General features: G+C 35.9%; 1 protein-coding gene and 1 non-coding gene across 2 annotated transcripts in view; one reads left to right on the top strand and one right to left on the bottom strand.

The window, feature by feature from the left end:
* Window positions 1-24014, bottom strand: part of LOC133795374 (uncharacterized) — a 31009-nt gene extending 6995 nt beyond the window's left edge. Inside the window, exons 1-3 of the mRNA XM_062232825.1 lie at window positions 23150-24014; window positions 904-1545; window positions 628-732 (exon numbers count right to left, since the gene is read on the bottom strand). Of these exons, the coding sequence (XP_062088809.1) occupies window positions 628-732; window positions 904-1545; window positions 23150-24014 (1612 nt within the window). The remainder of the gene's footprint in view (window positions 1-627; window positions 733-903; window positions 1546-23149) is intronic.
* On the top strand, window positions 1788-1894 carry LOC133798885 (small nucleolar RNA R71). The gene has a single exon (XR_009876101.1). It is a non-coding gene; the product is annotated as a small nucleolar RNA R71 (small nucleolar RNA).
* Window positions 24015-24398: the final 384 nt, after the last annotated feature.

A 24398-nucleotide genomic window follows, 5' to 3' on the forward strand; every position in this document is an offset into this window, starting at 1 on the left:
GTTCAACTTTGGTTTCATTTAAGGGTATAGGCTCTACCAAAGAATTCACATCATCATTAGAGTCATCAACATGCAAGTTCATACCAAAGTATTTTTCACAAAAGTCAAGTAAGTCATTTCCATCATCTTCACATATGCTATCTATCATGTTAACTTCATGTATTTCCTCACACTCAACAGATTTAGCAACATTAAAAACATTCAATTCAACAGTCATATTTCCAAAAGATAATTTCAAAACACCATTACGACAGTTTATGATTGCATTAGATGTAGCTAAGAATGGTCTACCTAAAATGATAGGAATTTGAGCATGCATATTTTCCACAGGTTGAGTATCAAGAACAATGAAGTCAACAGGAAAATAAAATTTATCAACTTTTATCAAAACATCCTCTATAATGCCTCTAGGAATTTTCACTGAACGATCGGCTAATTGAAGAGTTATAGAGGTAGGTTTTAGCTCACCAAGACCAAGTTGCTTATAAACAGAATAAGGCAATAAATTCACACTAGCACCCAAATCAAGTAAAGCTTTGTTAATAAAATGATCACCAATAATGCATGAAATTGTGGGACACCCAGGATCTTTATATTTAACAAGACTCTTATATTGAATAATGGAACTAGCTTGTTCAGTTAAAAACGCCTTTTTAGGAACATTAGTGTTTCTTTTAACAGTACAAAGATCCTTTAAAAATTTAGAGTAGGCAGGAATTTGTTTAATGGCATCTAAGAAAGGGATATTGATACTAACTTGCTTAAAAACTTCTAAGATGTCATTATATTGGCCGCCTTTTTTAATTGGAAGTAATCTTTGTGGGAATGGGGCTTTTGGAATGAAAGGATGGATTGGAGTTTCTTTGTTTGATGAGTCATTGAGATTAGAACTAGGAGGCTGACTCTTTTCTTTTTCTTTTTCATTTTCAACCTCGGGTATGTAATCGGGTTTGACAATTTTCTTTCCAGACCTAAGAGTTGAAATTGATTTGACTTCTCCATTATGACTAGACTTTCCTATCTCATATTGACCTTTTGGATTAGGGATAGGTTGACTAGGGAATGTTCCTTTTTCTCTATCAGCTAAAGCAGTGGCGAGTTGTCCTACTTGTGTCTCGAGTTTGGTAATAGATTGAGATTGATTTTGTAGGATTTGTTGGGTGGATTGCATAAATTGTTGTAAAGTATCTTCTAAGGAAGGTTTTCTTTGTTGCGGATATGGTTGATTTTGTGGGGCATGAGCTTGGTTTTGTGTGTTGTATTGGTGCCCTTGATTCATTTGGGGTTGGTTTTGTCTCCATGAAAAGTTCGGATGGTTTCTCCAATTTGGATTGTAGGTGGACGAAAATGGGCTATCATTTGGTTTCCCATAAGTATGAAGTGCATTGGCCTCCTCAGAAAAGGCTTCTTGGTAGGAAGGGCATGATTGGGCATTATGGCAAGGACTAGAACATATAGAACAAACATCTTTTCTAGGTTGAATTGGAGAGTTTATAGTTTGGCTTATGGCTAAAGCTTCTACTTTTCTCGCTAATTTGTCTAAGGATGTTCTTAAGTCTAATTCTTCTTTTACTTCATACCTTCCTCCTCTTTTTGGTGAATTAGTTGACCTAGACCTAGGATCAAAATAATTCCATTGTTGTGAATTGACAGATAAATCTTCAAGGGTGTCCCACGCCTCTTGTCCTTGAAATTTTAAAAATTTTCCAGTATGCATAGATTGAATCATTTGACGATTAGAGGGAGTCAAACCATCATAAAAATATTTTACAAGTCTCCATTTTTCAAAACCATGATGAGGACATTTTAATAATAAATCTTTAAATATTTCCCAACATTCATAAAACTCTTCATTATCTTTTTGAAAAAACTCGGAGATTTCTCTCCTTAGACTATCAGTTTTAGACATAGGAAAAAATTTCAGTAAGAATTTATTATAAAGTTGATCCCATGTAGTTATAGACCCCGTGGGAAGGGAATTTAACCAGGCTTTTGATTTGTCTTTTAATGAAAAAGGGAACAATCTTAGTTTGACCGACTCATCAGAAAAATTTTGAAATTTAAATGTTGAGCAAATTTCTAAGAAATCTTTGATATGCATGTAAGGATCCTCTCTATCTAACCCATAAAAAGATGGCAATAATTGAATGATTGCGGGTTTAAGCTCAAAATGAGTAGCAGAAGTAGTAGGTAAAACAATGCATGAAGGAGCATTAGATGAAATAGGTGCAAAATATTCAAGCAAAGTTTTTTCAGGCACAACATTTTCATCAACAATATTAGCAATAGGTTCCATGATGCTCAAATTTTTACTAACACTTTCAATTTCAAACAAAGATAAACGTCTTTTTACTAATCGTTTTTTAGAGTTACGTTCCCAATGATGCATACAATTTTTCACAAACAAGGCAACAAGGATAATCTCAAACAAACAATTTTCTGATGTGGAAGATCAGTTAAAACCGCAACCACAGAGCATACTTAGAATTTTTAGAGATTTCACAACAATATAATTCTTATGGTTTACTTGTCCCCAGGCCTATTTGATTCCACTTACTCGCGCACTACTAACAACTCCCCGAGGTTAATTAGTAGAGGCGGATGGGAATTTTGGTCAAATTTCCTTTAAGCAAGAATTGCTTATGGTGAAAGGACAAGATTTAGGGTTTTTTTTTTTTTTTTTTCCAAGTATTTTTCACAATATTATGCTAAAATATTAAAGAAGACAAAGAAAAATAAGGCAAAAATTAAATAAGACTAAAATTTAAGCAAGAGTAGGGAGGCATAGCATGTCATCAACCATAACAAAATTAAGGTAAAAACTAGGAGGCACAAGTGCCATCAACTTAAACATAAGATAGAGGACTAGGAGGCAAAAATTGCCATCAACTAGCTAGGAGGCAAAATTGCCATCAACTAGTAATTTGCGGAAATTAAATAAAATAAAAATTACAACAATATAAATAAAGAAAATTACAACAAATGTCAAGAGGCACAAGTGCCATCAATTAACAAAGATATAAAAGAAATAAAATTACAACAAAATTATAATAAAATTAGGAGGCACAAGTGCCATCGACTATAAAAATTAAAAGGATAGATAGGAGGCACAAGTGCCGTCAACTAAAAAAAAAAAACAATAAATATAAATATAAGTATATATTTTTTTTGATGGGTGGTTGAACCGTCCCAAATTTCTTTTTATCTTTTTTTTTTTTAGATTTTATAGATATATATTTTTTTTGTTTTTTTTTTAAGTGTAAAAAAAATTAAAATAACTAGTAGAAGAATTCACTAACCTTGAGATAAATTCGTTTCTTTTCTCTTGCAACTCCCCGGCAACGGCGCCAAAAACTTGATGGACCCTAAACGGGTATGTTTAAAAATTTATATATCGCAAGCGCACGAATCGTCCATATAGAATAGTGATCGTAAGCAAGGATGTCGAACCCAAAGGAGTTGTCTAAAATCGAAAATGAAACTATTTTAAATCAAAAGTAATAAATTCTAACCTAGTTCCAAAGATTGATAAGTTTTAATAGTATGAACATAAAATGAAATATTGAAAAATAAAGCTTTTTAAGATAATGAAAATAAACCAATAATGAGTTGAAAATAAGTATTAAAAGAAAAGATTATTAAGATACTAGAATCCACAAAATGTAAGTTTAATAATATTTATTAGTATATTGATTCCCAAGTTTTAGTGATAGTTAAAATAATTTAAACTATCCTTTTCCAAAATATTTATAATTTTAAACACAAATTTCTTATAAAAAGTTAGGATTTTTCTTCACTTTTCAAAATTATAATTTCAAAGCATTTAGTGTAAATCAATCTAATGAAATAACAAATAAATCAATGAACATTATTTATAAGGCAAAACATAATATTTTTGTTCTAAGCATGGATGTGTACAATTTAATGACACATCTTACACAAAGAATATTATGTTTATGCACTAATGAAGAACAAAGTGTAAATATGTTCTAACAATCTAAAATACAAGATATTTAAGATGAAAGAAATATATGTAGAAGAAAAATCCATAAACTTTGTTGTATTACAAGGGAAATCAACATACAACATAAATATTACCTAGTTACAAGTTGCTTCATCATGATCTTAATAATCTTATGAAAAAGATTAGAAGCACATAACTAGAGTAGAAATTACAAAATAAAAGACATACATACTTGCAAAATGCTCTTGAAAAACCCAAATGGAAGATAGAATGGTAGAGAGAAAATGAGAGAAAAAGATGGTAACCAAAATTAAGCACCCCAAAATAGTCTTCAAAACCCTTATTTATAGCCAAAATGAGATTATTAAAATAATCAATTTAAATTAAGTAAATTGATTAAATTAATAATAATGTGGTAAATAGGGGTAAATTGTAGGAGTGATGATGATTTTGGGGTAAAAGTGTATAGAAAATGGGTAAAAAGTGGCATTTTTTAATATAGGGGACAAGAGTACAAATTGACATTTTTATGGGCTCAAAATGTTGGTGGCATAGGTTTGGGCTGGCAAGTGGCTGCTGCAGGGAGGCTAGTTGGGCGTGGGGTTGCTTTGGCTGAAGAGGGCAGTGGCTTGGATGCAATGGACAGCTGGCGCAAGGCTGACCGTGGGAGGCTTGCCAGGCGTTGGAGGCAAGAGCTTCAATGAAGCAGCTGGGCCTTGAAGGAAAACTTCTGGGCCGTACGGTTGGCAGGCGTGAAGGCAACTGTGTGGAGAAGCTGAAGGCAATGTGGAGAGCTAAAGATGGCAGGCGGACTGGGCCAGGGACAGGCGGGCTGGGCCTGGGCCATGCGGGCTGGGCCTGGGCAGGAGGAATTGGGCCGAATGGCTGGGCCGACTGGGCTTCTATGCCATTTTGCTCCTTCCTTTCCTTGAAAATGCCATTATTTATTTCTTTATTTTCAAAACACAACAAAGATACAACAATTCCTACACCATAAAAAAAAATTAAATTAAATTAAATAATAATCAAATCTCTTCAATTATAAATAAATCATATTAATTAATTGAAAATATTGATTATAATTTAATTTAATATAGCATTTAAGTTCAAAAGAATTACACTTTTAACTTCTAACTTAACAATACAAATTTCATATAATTAAATTACACATATTATAATAAAATATCTATAAAAACATAAAAAAATCTATAAAACTACAATAAGATTAATAAATTAAAAATTACATAAAATCTTAATAAGTTAATTAAAAACTCAAGAACTAAGCAACAATTAGCATATAAAAAGTGGTAAAATAACTCTATTTTGTAGAGTTATCACCACGTGTACCCTGTATACCCCTAACGGCTCAGGGACCAATGGCTGCACCAAAACATTAACGGTAGGCATTATTGCAGCCAAATTTTTTACATAAGCATTTAAGTGCAACAAACTTAACTACATAGGCATTATTGCCGCAAATATCCCAATTTATAATACTGTGTTTTATAAAACAGTACAAAATATCTCATTGAATTTATTTATATTCCAATTTTACTTTAATGAGACAATAACACCTTACATTTATTAATTTAATTTTTTAAAATATTTTCTAACATTTTATTATAATTTTAGAAAAATATTATTATACATATTTTTAGTATGATGACATGATAGACACCATAGTTTGACATATGTGAAAATGCGTTGACTAGGCAAGAATGATTGCTACCCCTCACCATTTGTAGAGCACTTAGGCAAAAAGGCTTCATCTATTGCAATAAGGGAACCTTTGCCACTTGGAGGAAAGATGACCTTCGCCAGTTAATGTCAGTCTAGCTGTCGCCATTCACAGAAAATGACCCTCACTACTTGTCAAGGAGATGACCCTCATCATTCATCAAGGAGATAGCCCCTCGCCACTAAATATGAGGGACATTGCCACTCTCGGGGAAGATTTCCCTCGCCAATTACTCAAAGAGAGGGACCTCGCCACTCGCTAAGTGGCCCTCGCCATTTATCGTTCATGTGGCCATCACCATTTACCATTCAAGTGACCCTTGCCACTCGCTAAGTGGCCCTCGCAACTCGCCATTCAAGTGGCCCTTGCCATTTACCGCTCATGTGGTGTGACGCCCCACGTCACTATGGCTGCTTTCTGGAATGACAACTGGCCCTACAAACCAACACGAGTCTTTTCAGCATGCTTTGTCCTCACTCACATGCTTCCTAAGAAAACTTCCCAAGAGGTCACCCATCCCTAGATTACCCCAGGTCAAACACGCTTAACTTTGGAGTTCTCAAGTGATGGGCTACCGAAAAGAAGATGCATCTTGTTGATATAGGTAGCACCCATCAATCCATTTAAGCCATCTTCAACTGTGTAGTCCCATACCTACACAGTCTTAGAATCATCACACTTGACCTTCCCCAGGCGGTGTGGGATTGCACGGCTTACCCGGTCTTTCTCCTTACGGATCACGGGAATCTGACTGTCACATGTGGCCCTTGCCACTCGCAAGGTACGAAGCCCACACCACTTAGACAGTCATCACCACTCAATGCAAGAAGGGACTCACCACACTTGGAAAAGATAACTCTCGCCATTCAAATGGCCCTCACCACTCTAGGTATCTCACCAACCTGGAGGTCGCCACTAGAGCCTCCTTTGGCGAAAGTTGACGACAAACCAAATTGTTATAATTGAAGGACACAAAATTATGAAGCTTCCCCACAACTTTCAGGAATTAGCCAGATCGGGTTACGACATTCCACCGTCAGCTCCTCCCATTCTGCCACTATAGATATTGTAATGTAAATAATAAAAAAGGGGGACTCTTGATACTACCAAGAGAAAAAATGTATAGATGCACCTCTTAGTACCAAATACTTAAAAGCTCCATTATTAGGATCTCTCAAATGTAAATTTGATAAAATCTTCAAAGTCTATACATCAATAAAAATGACTTAGTGGACATAGGTCACTTTTTCAGACTGAACCTGTAACATCCCAACTTCCCTAATATGACTTAGTGCCTTGATTAGGGGGTCGGGAGGCAATATTTGAGTTAATTGTATGCTTATGTGTTCTGAGCATGTTATTATGTGGATTGTATTATGATATGATTATGCTTGCATGTTTAAGTGTATTAAATATGCATGTGGGCCCGTTTCTTATTAGAATGACATTTTTCTCAATTTGACTCGCTGATGGTATAATTGTAAATATATACGATTTATAATTGTGACCACATTATTATGTGGATATATTTGAGTTACCTGGTACGAGACGATCCTAGAGATAAGTTTTTGAGGTTGGAATCCTGCTGGAAAACATTGGTATGGGTCAAAATTGGGGTCTGTATTGCTGGTAATCCCAGGTTTAGAGAATTGGGGAAGAACACCATATTCTGGGCTCGATTTGCATTTCTGGCGACCTAGCGTGACCGCGCTAGTGTCCCAGAAAGGGGAAAATTGAACTTTGATTTGGGTCTCGAGTTCTGGAGCGCGACCGCGCCAGGGGTTGGCGCGACTGCACCTGTAGCGTCCTGAATTTGCTAACAAGGCTTAGGGCCTTGACAGCATGTCGGGAGGGCAATAATTGATTTAATTACGTTAATATATGAATTTGATGATTATGTGATTAGAAATACATGTTTAGGTGAATTAAATATGCATGTGGGCCTCATTTGGCTATTAGGGGCATATTTGTAATTTTATCCCATTGGGGAAATAAATATAATATTTGTGTATATTATGATTGATACCACGAGTGAGTTGATGGACCCAAAACGGGTATGTTTAAAGATTTATATATCGCAAGCGCACGAATCGTCCATATAGAATAGTGATCGTAAGCAAGGATGTCGAACCCAAAGGAGTTGTCTAAAATCGAAAATGAAACTATTTTAAATCAAAAGTAATAAATTCTAACCTAGTTCCAAAGATTGATAAGTTTTAATGAACATAAAATAAAAGATTGAAAAATAAAGCTATTTAAGATAATGAAAATAAACCAATAATGAGTTGAAAATAAGTATTAAAAGAAAAGATTATTAAGATACTAGAATCCACAAAATGTAAGTTTAATAATATTTATTAGTATATTGATTCCCAAGTTTTAGTGATAGTTAAAATAATTTAAACTATCATTTTTCGAAAAAGATTTATAATTTTAAACACAAATTTCTTATAAAAAGATAGGATTTTTCTTCACTTTTCAAAATTATAATTTCAAAGCATTTAGTGTAAATCAAACTAATGAAATAACAAATAAATCAATGACCATTATTTATAAGGCAAAACATAATATTTTTGTTCTAAGCATGGATGTGTACAATTTAATGACACACCTTACACAAAGAATATTATGTTTATGCACTAATGAAGAACAAAGTGTAAATATGTTCTAACAATCTAAAATACAAGATATTTAAGATGAAAGAAATATATGAAGAAGAAAAATCCATAGACTTTGTTGCATTACAAGGGAAATCAACATACAACATAAATATTACCTAGTTACAAGTTGCTTCATCATGATCTTAATAATCTTATGAAAAAGATTAGAAGCACATAACTAGAGTAGAAATTACAAAATAAAAGACATACATACTTGCAAAATGCTCTTGAAAAACCCAAATGGAAGATAGAATGGTAGAGAGAAAATGAGAGAAAAAAGATGGTAACCAAAATTAAGCACCCTAAAATGGTCTTGAAAGTCCATATTTATAGCCAAAGTGAGATTATTAAAATAATCAATTTAAATTAATTAAATTGATTAGATTAATTAAATAAAATAAATATGGTATGTAGAGGTAAATTATAGGGTGTAATGATGATATAGTGGTGAAAATGTGTAGACAAAATGGTAAAAAGTTGACATTTTTGTCATAGGGGACAAATGAGCAAATTGATGGGCTCAAGGGGATGGTGTACGGCACACCAGGCGGCTGGGCAGCTAAGGGGCCTGCTGGGCGAGCTGGGGACAATTGATGGGAGTGGGCCTTGTGGGCTGAGTGATCCGAAGAGGCCCAAGGAGCTGGCCTTGGAAGGGGCAGGCGGTTTGCTCTTGCTGCTGGGAGAAGTGTTGGGTGCTGGGTCATGTGAAGGCTGAAGGTGGCAGCGACAGGTGGCGTGGGAGAAGCTTCAGCTGATGGGTGTGGCATTTGGCTGAAGAGAGGATTGAAGGTTGAAGAAGGCCAACGGGCCTGGGCCGTGGGGCTGAGTGCTGGCTGAGATGGAGGCTTCGGGCCTGGTGGGCTGGGCCGTGGGGCTGAATGGAGCATATGGCCTTGTGCCAATTTTTCTAATTCCTTTTCGCAAAAGCCACTCTTCTTTCTTCCTTTTTCCCAAAACTATAATATAATTCCTACAAGATAAAAATAAATTAAATAACAATCAAATATTTTCAAATATAAATAAATCATATTAATTATTTTAAAAATATTGATTATAACTTAATTTAATATAGCATTTAAGTTCACAAGAATTACACTTTTACTTCTAACTTAACAATACAAATTTCAAATAATTAAATTACAACATATTATAATAAAATATCTATAAAAACATATAAAAATCTATAAAACTACACTAAGACTAATAAATTAAAAATTACATAAAAACTTAATAAGTTAATTAAAAACTCAAGAACTAAGCAACAATTAGCATATAAAATATGGTAAAATAACTCTATTTTGTAGAGTTATCATGAGTGGTGATATATTTGTGATGCACAATCCGAGACGGTCCTAGGGAGCAGTTTAGCTAGATAGTCACAACAAGGTCGAATATCAGGCTCAGGAGGAGCCTAGAGGTATTTTGGGAATGTTATATGTGTTCAGATTTTACCGGGTAACGGGTAGTAATTTAGCGATTGTTTGGTTATGTTGGGATTAAACCGAGATTAATAGGAACACTTAAGGAATTAGCGAGACATGGTAAATGACGAAATTGCCCTTAGTGGCACTTGAGGATTTAGATGGACTTAAGGGTAATTTGGAATTTTGCCTAAGGGATAAGCTGCTGAGACATTAGAAGAAAACAGAAGGGAAACAACATCAACTTTCAACTTTCTCTCTCTCACAGTCGGTTCTCACTCCCTCTTTATGGTGCTTAAGAATTTTGGAGAAACCTTACGGATTTAGGCTGAAGAACTGGTGGATTGAAAGCTTAAAGACTTGGGAAATCAGCTCAGGGTCGAGATTCAGAGGTAAGCTCTTGGACTTGATCTTCTTGTTGAATTCTGCTAGGATTAGAGGTTTGCATGAGAGTTCAATTCTGAGTTTTATTTTGGGTGTTGATAAGTGTGTGGAGTTGTTTGTGGTTTTGTTACGATGTTTAGGTTATGTGAAATGGAATTCTAGGCTTAAATCTAAGTTGGGTTTATGATTGGGGTATGAATTTGGGGCTAAGGCTCGAGGAAAACGCAGGAAATAGTTTGATTTTCTGGGTTTGGGGGATCGGGCCACGACCTTGTTCTTCAGGCGCCACGGCCTGTGTGTGTCAAAGAGGCTGGAAAGCCCCTGTTTTCCTAGGCGCATCGTGGTGCAAGGTATAGCGCGTCGTAGCCCATGTCCCTTAGCAGAAAGGTATTTTTCCTCTGACTTGGGCGTGTCGCAGCCCTTAAGGGGGTTGGGCCGCGACTCAAATGCAAAATAATGGTTGTTTGAAGGTTTTTAGCTCGGGAACTCAAATGTTAAGGCTCAGGAAGGATCCTACTACCCGCTTTAGTAGAATCCATGGTCTCGGAGGCTAGATTTATATTTCAAAATTATTTATTGGTTTAGAACTTGATGTATGGTTATTATGAATGTGTTGTGACTAAGTTTTCAACGAGGCTCGGGTTAGGAGACTGTGCTCGGGATCACGATGCTCAGATAGCTCGAGACCAGGTAAGAAAACTATTGTACTTGTAGAGCAGGGCGTGGCCCTATTGATTGTATTGCAGGGCGTAGCCCATTGTTTGTATTTCAGGGTGTGCCCCTAATGTTTATATTTCGTATGTGTTTATATATATGTTGATATTGTGCTATGTGATGCATATTTGTGAGTGAACGACGAAGGCAGGGAACGGCGAAGGACAAGAATGGCAGGAAATCGAATACGGCAAGGGGCCAAGATCGGCGTTGAGCACGCTGAGTGTAAGCCGTTAGGGCCAGACCCTCCTAGGGTGCTGGAGCCACCCTCTTAGTGAAGGTCGCGAACTCAGGGCTTGTTAAGCGCTTGGGACGACGCTGGCCGCTATATGTTTAGCCATTGGCTATTTGTTATATATTGTGGATTGTCATATATATGTTATATGCTTTGTGTTGAGTTTTCTTGCTAGGCTTCGGCTCACGGGTGCTCTATGGTGCAGGTAAGGGCAAGGGAACAGTCGACCAACCATGAGTACGGAGAGCATGGAGCGACGGGTACATGTTTGGCCTGCCTGGGCGCCACGGCTAGGGTTATTTTTGGGAAAATGTACTCTAATAGTTGTTTTGTCGCCTAAGTCAACCATATGTATATTTTGATCTGTAATGTATTTTCTAAACAGTATTATGGGATCCCAACAATAAAACTTTCTAAGATTTCAATGAATAACCAAATGTTTTATACTTAATGTCTTTAAACGAGTTTTGTTACAGTTTAGTCACATTTTAACCTAAAACCTCGATTAGTGAGCTGATGACACATTTTTAACTCACTTAGCAAGGACTCTAAAGAAGTAAGGTGTTACAACGCCAATGCCTTGGCAACCCCAAACTTTTTAAGGGCGCAATCGCGCTAGGAGCCCCGAAATGCCATTTTGTTGGATTTTAAGGGCTAGGCCCGGGGTCTCGGAAATCCTATTTGGGGGCTCGGGGGACATTTTTAGCGTCCCATTGACTGGGAACAATGGTTTTAAGAGTTAGAGTTCAATTTGGAACTCGGGTTCTGGGGTTAATTCCTGATGAACATATACTTGTGTTGTGACTAGGGCTTCCGCCAAGCTCGAGTCAGGGATACCGCTCGGGGTCGTTTCATTATTCGCACGAGGTTCGAGTTAAGAAAACTGCACAAAATACGTGAGATACATGATTAGGGCTTGGCCTAGTTGTTAAATGTAAAAAGGATTAGGGCTTGGCCCGACTCAGCTATCAAATGTAAATATGATTTAAGGGCATGGCCCAATTGTTAACTGTGAGCATGGTTAGTGCTCGGACCCCTGTTAATAAGCATAATTACCATTATGCCTGCGAATATCTGTTTAAGTATATTGGAATGTGTTGCATTTGTTTATATGATGATTGCACTATATATATGATTATTCTGGATTGGAAGCTCGACTTATAAGCCGTGGTCGACACTATGTGTGCAGAACGCAGGTCGTTATGGCTAGGCATCCTAGGAGTGTATTATGCACTTGACTGTCTCGGATGCCACTTGAATAAATAGAAGTGTGATACGCACTTGTGTGACCTTGTGGTCGCTTACTTGTACAATGTATCTGCTTAGTTTCAGTTATTACTTTTAAGCATGTTATATTATGTTGATTATTTGAATCTGTTAAATATGTTTTCTCCTCAGCCTTGGCTCACGGGTGCTATGTGGTGTAGGTGAGGGTAAGGAGAAGCTTGACCAGCCATGAGTTGGAGAGCATTAGAGGCGATGTGTACATATGTAGTATGCTCGATCACCACGACCAAGATATTGCATCGGAACTAGGGTTGGCCCCTGTTTTGCTGCTTAGATCGGCTTATTTTGTAATCATTGAGTTGTAAACAATTTTTAAATTTGTATTTTGGGATCCCATGTAAAGACTAAAGTTTTAATAGAAATATTGACTTCTTTGACCAAGATTTTTAATACCTGAACCACTAGTCACTTAATCATATATTTAGTCAAAATGACTCGCTAAGCGAGTCCAGCATTAATTCAAAAACACGTCGTAACGGTCCCTGATTAGTAGGACATTAAAGAACCACTATAAACCCTTTCTTCATTTTTTTTAACTCTTCTCAACAATTATCATTCATCAAATACTTAAGTCCACTCTCACAAATTCCTACATAGGGTGTTTGACGAAAAAACAAATGAACAAATATTATCTCACTTTTTTAAATAAATTTTTATTTTAAATCCATTTAAGGAAATTAATTATTTAAAAATGAAAATAATTTTAATTATTTAAATGAATTACATTTTTAAAAAATAGCATCTACTTTGTATGCTTATATAATACAAATTTGTTTCAAAAATTAAAATAATACTTTTAAATAAATTATTTTAAAGATTTGTATCATATATTTCAAAATATAAAAATAATTTTAATTAAATAAATGGATGGTATTATATTCTTATTAAATTAATTTTTAATAAAAAAATGCATGTTCAAATACATACATTTTGTATTACTAGATATATACAAGTAACACACAATGCACGTTTGCTTAGTTTTATTTATAGATATTATTAATTATTTTTTATTAAATTTGTATCATTGTCATATAAATTTTAAATAAATAAACAATATTATATATTAAAGAATGACATATACATATTAAAGAAAAATTAAACAAAAACATTGTTTATAGTTTTTTTATAAATATATATAACATGTTAACATTTTTAAATATAAATGATAATTTTTTTAATAAAAATTAACATTATGTATTATATATTATTGTTATAATGATATTTTATAATATTTAAATTTATATTAATATAAGTGTTAAATATTATTATAATAATACTATTTTATAACATTTAAATTTATATTAATAGAATTATTAAATATTTATTTTTGTATTATATATTATTGTAATTACAATATTTCATATCATTTGAATTTGGATTTATATTAATATAATTAATAAATATCTATTTCTATTAGTTTTAAAAATATATTCCATTAAAACCGTTAAAATTAAAAATTTCTATTATCTACGTATTTTTTTTATATAGAAGAGATTTGATAAAAAGATATAATTTGGTATTATTAAAACTCAAATATATAAGTAAGTATTTAATTTATAATTAAATTTATTAATTAAATAATTTACCTTATTTATTAAGCAAATCGATGTTGATTAGTGTACTATACAACTTAATTGACCTAAAAAGTTTTAATAACTTGTTCCACTTTCATTTAAGAGTTCATATATTATTATAAATTTTATAAATAATTATTACAAACTCAGACTCAGACCTATAACATGCATAATAAATCACGTATGAATTTTTAAAATTTCTTTCACACACCTACTTATTTTTTTTATTCTACAAATGGCATATTACTAAAATATTTAATAATTTCACCTCGAAAGAGTTTAGGCTTAATGATTTATAATAAAATTAAGATTTACAATGATTCTATCAATTCACTCCCACTTAGTTTGTTTTTTTTCCTTTTTCCTATGAGCACTATCGAGCAGCAAGACGTACGACCTAACTTAGTTGTGTTATTATTTTTTTATTAGCCATTAATCATCTCATACCTGATAAATTGCAGAAAGCAGCCAATAAAGAAAATGCCACATCAGCCTCATGCTAAACTCCTGCTTGGGATAGTTAGCATTTTATACAAAAAGGCTAGAAAAAATAAGTTTTGAATGAATATGGGTAGTATGCGAAGAACATTAGGTATATCAAGACATATTTATTATGTTACTAGATACAAATAATGTGTAATATGCACATGCACGTTTGTTTAGTTTTATTTATAGAATTTATTAATTATTTTTATTAAATTTATATTAATATCATATAAATTTTAAATAAATATCCTATTTTAATTAAATAATTTATTTATTTTTATTTAAGTTTATATTTGTTCTAACTTTTGAATTTGAGAGTGGCAACAAGAGATTATATATTATATGTTTAATGTAATTTTAAATATTATACGTTTGCTAGTTTAAAAAAAAAATAATTTGTTGCTAATTCACAGTAGATTATATTATATGCTTAATATGATATTATTCTAATAAGTTAGTTTAAGTTTAATTAAATTTTATTTATGTTATAAAACGTATGATTTTTGTAACGCCCCAACTCCAGGGACCGCTACAGTGCACATTGCAAACAGTGCTAAACTCGCTAGTCGAGTCATTTGGCCATAAACGTGTAACTAAGTATGACTAGCGATTTAGGGGTTAAAAACTTTGGTTAAGGATATAACGTTTCACTAGAACGTTTACTGTATACATTGGGATCCCAAAAATATAATTTCAGAGTTTATTACCCCTAAACCGCTAGTCATACTTAGTTACACGTTTATGGCCAAATGACTCGACTAGCGAGTTTAACACTATTTGCAATGTGCATTGTAGCGGTCCCTGGAGTTGGGGCGTTACAATTTTGGTATTAGAGCATGCCATGGTTTATGTGTTTCTGAAGACAAGCTGGGCATGTACACTCATCACTGAAGATAGCTTCACTCAAGGAATGGTAACTATTTTCGTAGTTATGTGCTTAGCTACTTAAATAGATTATGAATGCTTTACCTGCACATTGCATTAGGGAGCATGAGATTCTGATAGAGCTTGACTCTTGACTATTTGATTATATGCTCCGTGGATATATTTATGAATATGATCATTTGATTACCTGCTCCATGATTACATAATTGTGATATTTGCATGCTTGAGTTGAGGCATGGTGTGATTGTTGGAAGAGCAGGGATTTTGATTGAGGTATGAATGCCATCGGAATGTTTATAGCACTGCAGTGATTTGTGAATGTGGTGTGGTAAGATTGATCCCGTGGGGGAAAGCTCATGATATGCTCATTGTGTCTAATGGGTCAAGTTATTGACTGCAGAGTAGGTTCATAGCCAAGGCAAATAATGAGGCCTGGTGGTGGTTATTCAGAGGCTGGGAATTTCAGCCAGGGGTTGAGTTCTTCATCTACCCCTCAGAGTTTTCAACAGATAGTCACAGATTTGCAATCAAGATTGCAGAGGCATGAGGAAGAGATCAGGTGTTTGAGGCAACAGTAGAATCTGTTGGGGAGCACCTCTTCCTATGTTGTGCCAGGAGTGGCACCAGTTTTGGCTCAGCCTAGGGTTAAGAGCAGATGGGAATTTCTCTGTGGAAGATTCCAGGAATATTACCCTCCAGTTTTTGAGGGAGGCCTAGATCCATTCAGAGCTGAGCAATGGATGGGCATGATCAGTTCCATTTTTGACAGTATGGGACTGGTAGGTCACGATAGGGTGATCTGTGCTACTTTTGTACTGCGGGATGATGCCCAGACATGGTGGGAAGTGATATCCCAGACACGAGACACAGCTGTGATGGATTGGAAAGAGTTTAGGCAGCTGTTTAATGAAAAGTATTACTGTGATGTGGCCAAGACTGCCAAGATGAATGAGTTTCTGAATCTTGTTCAGGGAAAGGCATCAGTATCCGAGTACGTTAATAGATTTAATGGGTTGACCAAGTTTGTTTTAGACATGGTACCCACAGATGTGGCTCGGAAAGAAAAGTTTGTTCAAGGATTGAGTCCTGGAATAGCTCAGGGCATCAGAGTTGCCCCAATGCATGAAGTCTCTACCTATGCTCAGGTGGTAGAGAAGGCTCATGCTGTTGAGAGCATCAGAGATGAGGAAAAGAGTGCCTCGGAGCATGGAGCTCAGATAGTGGTACCTCCACTTAGTGGAGCAAGCAAGAAGAAAAGCTGGAAGCCTTACCCAGAATGCGCTCGGTGTAAGAGGCATCATCTGGGAGAATGCCGAGCAAAGTCATGTTTTGCTTGTGGCAGGGTTGGGTATTTCAAGAAGGACTGCCCAAGGCTAAGGGAGCTTGAGCAAAAGAGGATAGACAGCTTGACTCCAGCTCGAGTGTTTATTCCAGAGCAGACAAAGTCTGGGACTGAGACTAGCTCCTCAGGAGTGGCAGGTCAGTTTCCTAGTTTTATTTCTGAGTTGTGCTGATTGGTTTTGGTACCATGTTGTTCCTTTGTTGTTGCATATATAGAGGCATAAAGTGGGCATGCTCATGACATCTGTATAGAGAGCTAGAGTTTTATGGCGGAAAGATGAATAGAACTCTTAGCTAGTGTGGTGGATACCACTTAGATTGTGTCAGTGGGATCGGGGCAGGCTGGACTAGTCTGTGAGTTCCTGAATGTGTTTTCAGGGGATTAGCCGGGATTTCTGTAGTATAAAGAGATAAAATGGTGGTTTGATTAGTGCCAAGGATAGAGTTGAATTGAGGGCATTGTATTGAATGACTTAGTAGATTTATAAGAACTCGAGGCTTAGATACTGAGTGAGAAGGAATTCTTAAAAGTTGATCTCCGATCTGGTTAGTACCAGTTAGGGATCAGAGGGAAAAGATATGCAAAAGGCTGTGTTTATATTAGATAAAGAGCACTAGGAAGTGCTGGATTGTATTTTGAGAATTTGTTTAACGATAAGTGCTTATGGATCAGATGAACAGAGCGTTAAAGGGATTATTTGAATGGGAATTTGTGATCGTCTGGGACGATGGTATTGTGGTGTATTCTCTGTGGAAATTTGCTAAGGTCAAGGGATACCTTAGAAGGCGGGAGTGTCCTTGGATGGGCATGGTATTATATGTGATTTGTGGAAAGAATTCTGAGTCTCTGTTTACAGATCAGAATCAATTGGCAGGTTGTTATGACACCTCAGTGATACAGAGAAAAGATTACTTATGTAACACGTTAGTGAAAGAATTTTACCAGAACTAGAGTAGAGTTTCTGGTGGGTCAATGGCCAGTTCTGTGCTTGAGATTATTATCTCGGAGGAGCTAAAAGAAAAGATGACTAAGTGAATCTCAGATAAGAAAAATTGAATGGAAGTCTTAGCTGGATTAGCTAAGGGTGATACAGTGTCAGGTATGAATCCATTGTGATATAAGGGTCATAAGGATCAGACTTGGGGTCTGATGGACACTGGGATTAAATGGGGGATTCTGAATGAATCTCATGTTATTTTCTTTCTTTTCTCTTCATTCAGGCATCATGTCAGTGTACTAGTGTATGAAAGCTTTATGGTGATGGCCTGGGATGGAGAGGGGCATAATGGAATGCGTGATAAAGTTCTTAACTTGTTGGCAGGTCAAGACAATGTATCAGGAATCTGTAAGGTCATAGCCGCCTTTAAATATTTTGCAATGGAAATAAGAAAGCATCGTGATAAGTTTTGCGGTGGGGCTACTCAGGAAAGTGGGTCTGTAGGATCTTAAATTCTAAATCTAGATGCATGCTTCCTATTATTTTTCCAAACACATAATAGAAACATAGAATAACATGACATACATATGAACATTATATTCGTAAATTAACATAAACACAATGATGTAGAAACTTACGAATACGCAGCGGAACTGGAACAACTCCTTCCTTCAATCTCTCTAACTCTTGATTCCTTTCTGTAGCAGAGTATTATCAAGAGATTGAACTAGATTAGCAACACAGTCTTCCTCACCAAGCCTTTGATCAATCTAGAACTAGTGTGGGCTGGTTCTCAACACATGAGAAAGAGATCTAGAAAAGAAGAAGAGAAAGTGGCTAAGAAAGAATTAGAGTGTCTAGGTTTTCACTTACCCAATAAATCAACTGAGACTGACTTTTTTTTAAAAAACCCTAGATATCATATTCCTTATATAGACAACTTAATGGGCTTTATTTAAATTTAAATTTAAATTTAAATTTTGAATTAATTAAACTAATAAACAAAAAGATAAAAGCCTTGGGCTCCCACAAATGGACTTGGGCCCAATACTTTTATTTTGAATTTAAATCCCAATTGGGCCTAAATTCAAAACCTTTTATTTATTTATTTATTTTAATTAATTAACTAAATCCTTATTCAAATTAACTAATTATAATTTGAAACTTGATTTAATTTTTATTTATTTATATTGACACCAATTTATCAATATTAATAAATTTACCCAAAGATTCTCTTTTATTCTCTAAATCTCATATCTCTATAAATTTTCCAAAATTGACCTAGTCAACTTTAAAAAAAATCCTAATTGATAATTAAATCAATTAATTGAGACATTCTAGATGATTTACTCAAAGGTGATGCGGGGACCATGGATCCATGAAATCAAGCTCCAATAAGTTACCGTGAATTTATTTACGAATAATTTCACTACCTTATTAATTCCTCGTGACTCCACTATAGACTTGGAATTGAACTCTTGAATTCATAGAACGTATTTTCCAAAGCATAAATACGTTATCCATTGTTATAACCATTACAGTTAGTCAATCCTCTATCGATGACTTACTAACAAGCTGGGTGAAAATTACCGTTTTACCCCTCATCAGTATTTTATCCTTAACTCCCACTAAGTTCCTTATAAATGATATTTCCGTGAACTTAATCACAGAAATGAGATCTCAATCATTTAACATTTTGAACAAAGCAATTAAGGAAATCATCTTTTCACTTCTCATATAGAAGTTATAGAGTTCATATCTATGAATAATACTCCCACTCAATTTCATTACTAAATCTCCAAGATGTAAGTATGGGCTAGACCGTAGGGTAAGCTGGTAACGAACAAGTCAAAAGATTTAAATAATATAATTAGCAGAATATTATCACTCAGAATTAAGATCGACTTAACCTATGGTCAACGTTGTGATATTGATTAGATTTGATAACAACGATACTTATTTATCAATCAATAATCAATATCGGTCCTAGTCCGATGTAACCAAATGCATCCGATCATATCTACTTGGTCAATGCCTTGGACAAGACATCACACTCCTAATGTGTAAGCAGATCATATCGTAGATTTCCTAATCAGTGAAAATCCAATGCACTGATCTAATCTAGGACTCGTTCTTTTTGAACATATAATTACAACTATAATCCACTGTGACCTAGTCACTATAATTGTAACTATCCATATGCTCAGGATTTTATGAATGTTTGTATTAATTGAATAAACATGTAATAAAACAAGCGAACAATGCAATTGAATAAACAAAACGATTTCTACTTCTTTTATTGATAATAATAACGTGTTACATAAGAAATATGGTTTTATTAAGGGCATAAAACCCAACAAACTCCCACTTGCCCTTTTAAAACAAATGAGACATGTTTTTCAAACCCATTCCCTCTACATGCTTCACGAAAACACTCTCAGCCAAAGTCTTGGTAAAAGGATCTGCCAGATTGTCTTCCGACACTATCTTCATCACCTTGACTTCACCCCTGGACACATATTCCCTAATAATGTGGTATTTCCTCTCTATATGCTTTGCTCTTTTATGACTTCGAGGTTCTTTCGAATTCGCTATAGCCCCATTATTGTCACAGTACAATATGAGTGGTTTATCCATTCCTGGAATAACACCGAGATCCGTGTAGAACTTCTTCAGCCAGACTATTTCCTTAGCCGCTTCAGACGCAGCTATGTACTCAGCCTCCATGGTGGAATCTGAAATGGCAGACTGCTTAACGCTTCTCCAAATCACAGCTCCACCCCCAAGAGTAAACACCATTCCAGAAGTAGACTTCCTGTCATCGACATCCGTCTGAAAATCAGAATCAGTGTAGCCTATCGGGTCTAGTGAACCTCCCGAATAGACCAGCATATAATCCTTTGTTCTTTGTAGATACTTCAGTATGTGCTTGACCGCTGCCCAATGTTGTCTACCAGGATTTGATTGGTACCTGCTTACAACTCCCACTGCATAGCAGATGTCTGGTCTAGTGCATAACATAGCATACATAAGACTTCCAACTGCAGATGCATAGGGAATCTGTTTCATCTCTTCTTCCTCTTGAGGAGTCTGTGGAGACTGCTTCTTAGAAAGATAAACTCCATGTCGGGATGGCAACAGTCCCTTCTTCGAGTTTTTCATAGAGAAACGTTCAAGTACCTTATCTATGTATGCTGCTTGAGATAGCGCCAACATCTTGTTCTTCCTATCCCGAATGATTTGGATGCCGAGAACGTAACTAGCTTCACCCAAATCTTTCATCTGAAATTTGGTCCCGAGCCAGTTCTTTATGTCTGATAATTTCTTGACATTGTTGCCAATGAGTAAAATATCATTTACATAAAGTACCAAGAACACTTTCACATCATTTTCCCTTAGTTGGTAAACACAGGGTTCATCGACGTTCTGCTCAAAACCATAGGTCTTAATTATTTCATTAAACCTTAAGTTCCAGGAGCGCGAAGCTTGTTTAAGACCATAAATGGACCTATTGAGCTTGCATACTTTCTTTTCCTGTCCAGCTACTACAAATCCTTCTGGTTGATCCATATAAATGGTCTCATCAAGAAAGCCATTGAGAAATGCTGTCTTGACGTCCATTTGCCAAATCTCATAATTAAGAGCTGCAGCTATGGATAAAAGTATGCGAATGGATTTTAACATGGCCACTGGAGAGAAAGTTTCCTCATAGTCAACTCCCTCTCTTTGGGTATAACCCTTTGCCACAAGTCGAGCTTTATATGTCTCAACATTTCCATCAGCTCCTCTTTTCTTCTTGTAGATCCACTTGCATCCAATGGGCCTAAAATCCATCGGCGCTTCTACAAGATCCCAGACGGAATTGGAGTACATGGACTCCATTTCCTGGTTCATGGCTTCGACCCACAAATCCTTTTCAGAACTAACCATTTCCTGTTTAAAGGACAATGGATCATCATCACGAGTGTAAGTTACTACCATATTGGTTTCACCATCCATCCCGTAGCGTTCCGGGTTCCGAGAAACCCTCCCACTACGACGAGGCACCGTAACTGTCTGACTTGGACCAGCTGTCTGTTCTTCTTCAACGTTCTTGTTGATTTGCATTGGTATGGGTTGAACATTTCCTGCTGATTGCATTTCTTCCAACAATATTTTACTCCGAGGTTTGAAGTTTTTCATGTAGTCGTTTTCTAGAAAAGTAGCGTTTGTGGAAACAAACACTTTCTTGTCTACTGGACTATAAAACAGACCACCCCGAGTACCTTTAGGATAGCCTACAAACAAGCAAACCTCAGTTCGCGATTCTAGCTTTCCTTCCTTTTTCCTCAGGACATGAGCAGGACACCCCCAAATTCTATAATGGCGTAGACTAGGTTCACATCTATTCCGTAGTTCTAGAGGCGTTTTGGAGATAGCCTTAGACGGTACAACATTTAAAATGTCATTAGCGGTCTGAATGGCATACCCCCAGAAAGACGGTGTTAGAGTTGAATAACTAATCATTGACCTCACCATTTCTAACAACGTTCGGTTCCGACGCTCAGCAACACCATTTTGTTGTGGAGTTCCTGGGGTAGTGAGTTGAGACAGAATTCCACATTCAGTAAGATGATCTTGGAACTGATTATCCAAATATTCTCCACCCCTATCAGATCTCAAGATCTTTAAAGTTTTACCTAACTGGTTTTGGGCCATTGCTAAAAATTCTTTAAACTTGTCAAAAGTTTCAGATTTTCGTTGCATTAGGTAAAGACATGAATATCGAGAATAATCGTCAATGAAAGTGACGAAATATTCATTACCACCTCTTGCCTGAACATTAATCGGTCCACAGACGTCAGTATGAACGAGCCCTAGGGGTACTTTGGCCCTTTCTCCTTTTGCAGAGAATGGACGCTTGGTCATTTTACCTTCCAGACAAGATTCGCAGACAGGTAAGTCACCCATTGTGAGTTCCTTCAAAGGCCCAGCCTTTGTAAGTCTTTTAATCCTATCATAGTTAATATGACCAAGGCGAAGATGCCAAAGGTATGTCATGTGATCATTATCGATCTTTTGTCATTTGGCGGTCCTAGGATTAGCTACCTTAAACAATTCATTGTTAAGCGCGAGTGATTCATTAGGTCGCAAAATATACAAGCCATTTTCCATACATCCAACACACAATTCACATCCATTAAATGAAATAGATATATTAAAACTTGTGAAAGTAACAGCAAATCGTTGTTGATGTAATAAAGAAACTGAAACTAAATTCCTACTAAAGTTTGGAATAAAATAAACATCATCCAACAACATAAATTTATTTCCAAAATTTAAACGGGCTTGTCCTTTCGCTTTGACCTCCACGAATTCACCATTTCCAACTCTAAGTTTTAACTCGCCCTCCTTCACCGTTTTCCAGTTGCTAAGTAGCTGCAAAGAAATACACACATGATTAGTGGATCCTGAATCAACTATCCAAACAGAAGAATCATCCTCTAAAACACATGCATCCAAGACTAATAAATTATTATTACCTTGGGTTCCAGTTGCCTTGAGGGCGGGGCAATTACGCTTCCAATGCCCCTCCTCCTTGCAATGGAAACATTGTCCTTTAGCCTTCTTGCTAGTTGGCTTTGCTCCAACAGGCTTTTCAGTTGTTGGTGCCTTTCCAGCTGCTTGCTTCTTAGCTTTCTTTTTGTCCTTCCTTGCCTTTCTCTTCTTGCTCTTCGAGGAAGAGGCTAGGTTAGCCTCACCCTGAGCACCCCCGGTAGTAGCAGCCTTCTTCTCAGGTCCTTTACTCGGTCCACCATTTATTCCTTCATACATCTGGAGCTCATTCAATAACTGAGTCATTCCATAGTCCAACTTGTTAAGAAAATAGTTCGTGGTGAACGTAAGGAAACTAGGTGCAAGGCTGTTGAGAATGATTCCAACTTGAGTCTTCTCATCTACTGTTGCTCCATGCAACTCAGCTTCTTGGAAGTAGTTCGTCATCTTAATAAAATGATCACGAACATGTTGGCCAGGTGCCATCCTACAGTTCACATACTTCTTGGTAGCCTCGAAACTAGCTTGCGCTGACTTGTGTCCAAACATTTCTTGGAGTTGCTCCATGATGTCGTAAGCAGTTTCGATATCTTCCATCTTAGTCCTTACCGTTTCTGACATGCTGGCGAGCATGTAGGCCTTGGCCTTGTTGTTGGCAGCAGTCCAACGATCATACTTCTCCCTCACTGCCTTCGAGGCATTCTCTCCAGGAAAGTCAGGTTCAGCTTCAGTCATCACGAATTTTGAGTTGTCGCCGATCAACACTATGTTGATATTAGATTTCCATTTCATGAAGTTCTCGCCGGTTAACAACTCCTTGGACAGAAGAGAGATAATGGGGTTGGAGGCCATAGAGGAATATGATTATCAATAAAGGAGAAATCAATGCATTGTTCGACAAACATTCATTCATACAAGTTTCAGAAATAGCATAACATATAAACAATGTTTGAAGATAAGTAAATACTAAAAACTTATCTTTCTATTTCTTAGGTTTTTCAACTAGCCATGAACCTATGTGTCCCGGTAGGCGAGAGTCACAAATATTCACTTAGTCAAATAGAGAAACAACTCAATTAATAAAACGTCCCAGACTTTTATTAATAACCTATCCATTCGATCAAAGTAACGAAAACACATGTGTCCCGGTTGGCGAGAGTCACAAATATTTCTTACTTTATGAGTTTGACCCACGATTTTGATTATTATAGACTTAATTCCTATAGTCACCGTAGG

This window comes from Humulus lupulus, chromosome 8 (assembly GCF_963169125.1).
Source record: "Humulus lupulus chromosome 8, drHumLupu1.1, whole genome shotgun sequence".
NCBI lineage: Eukaryota > Viridiplantae > Streptophyta > Magnoliopsida > Rosales > Cannabaceae > Humulus > Humulus lupulus.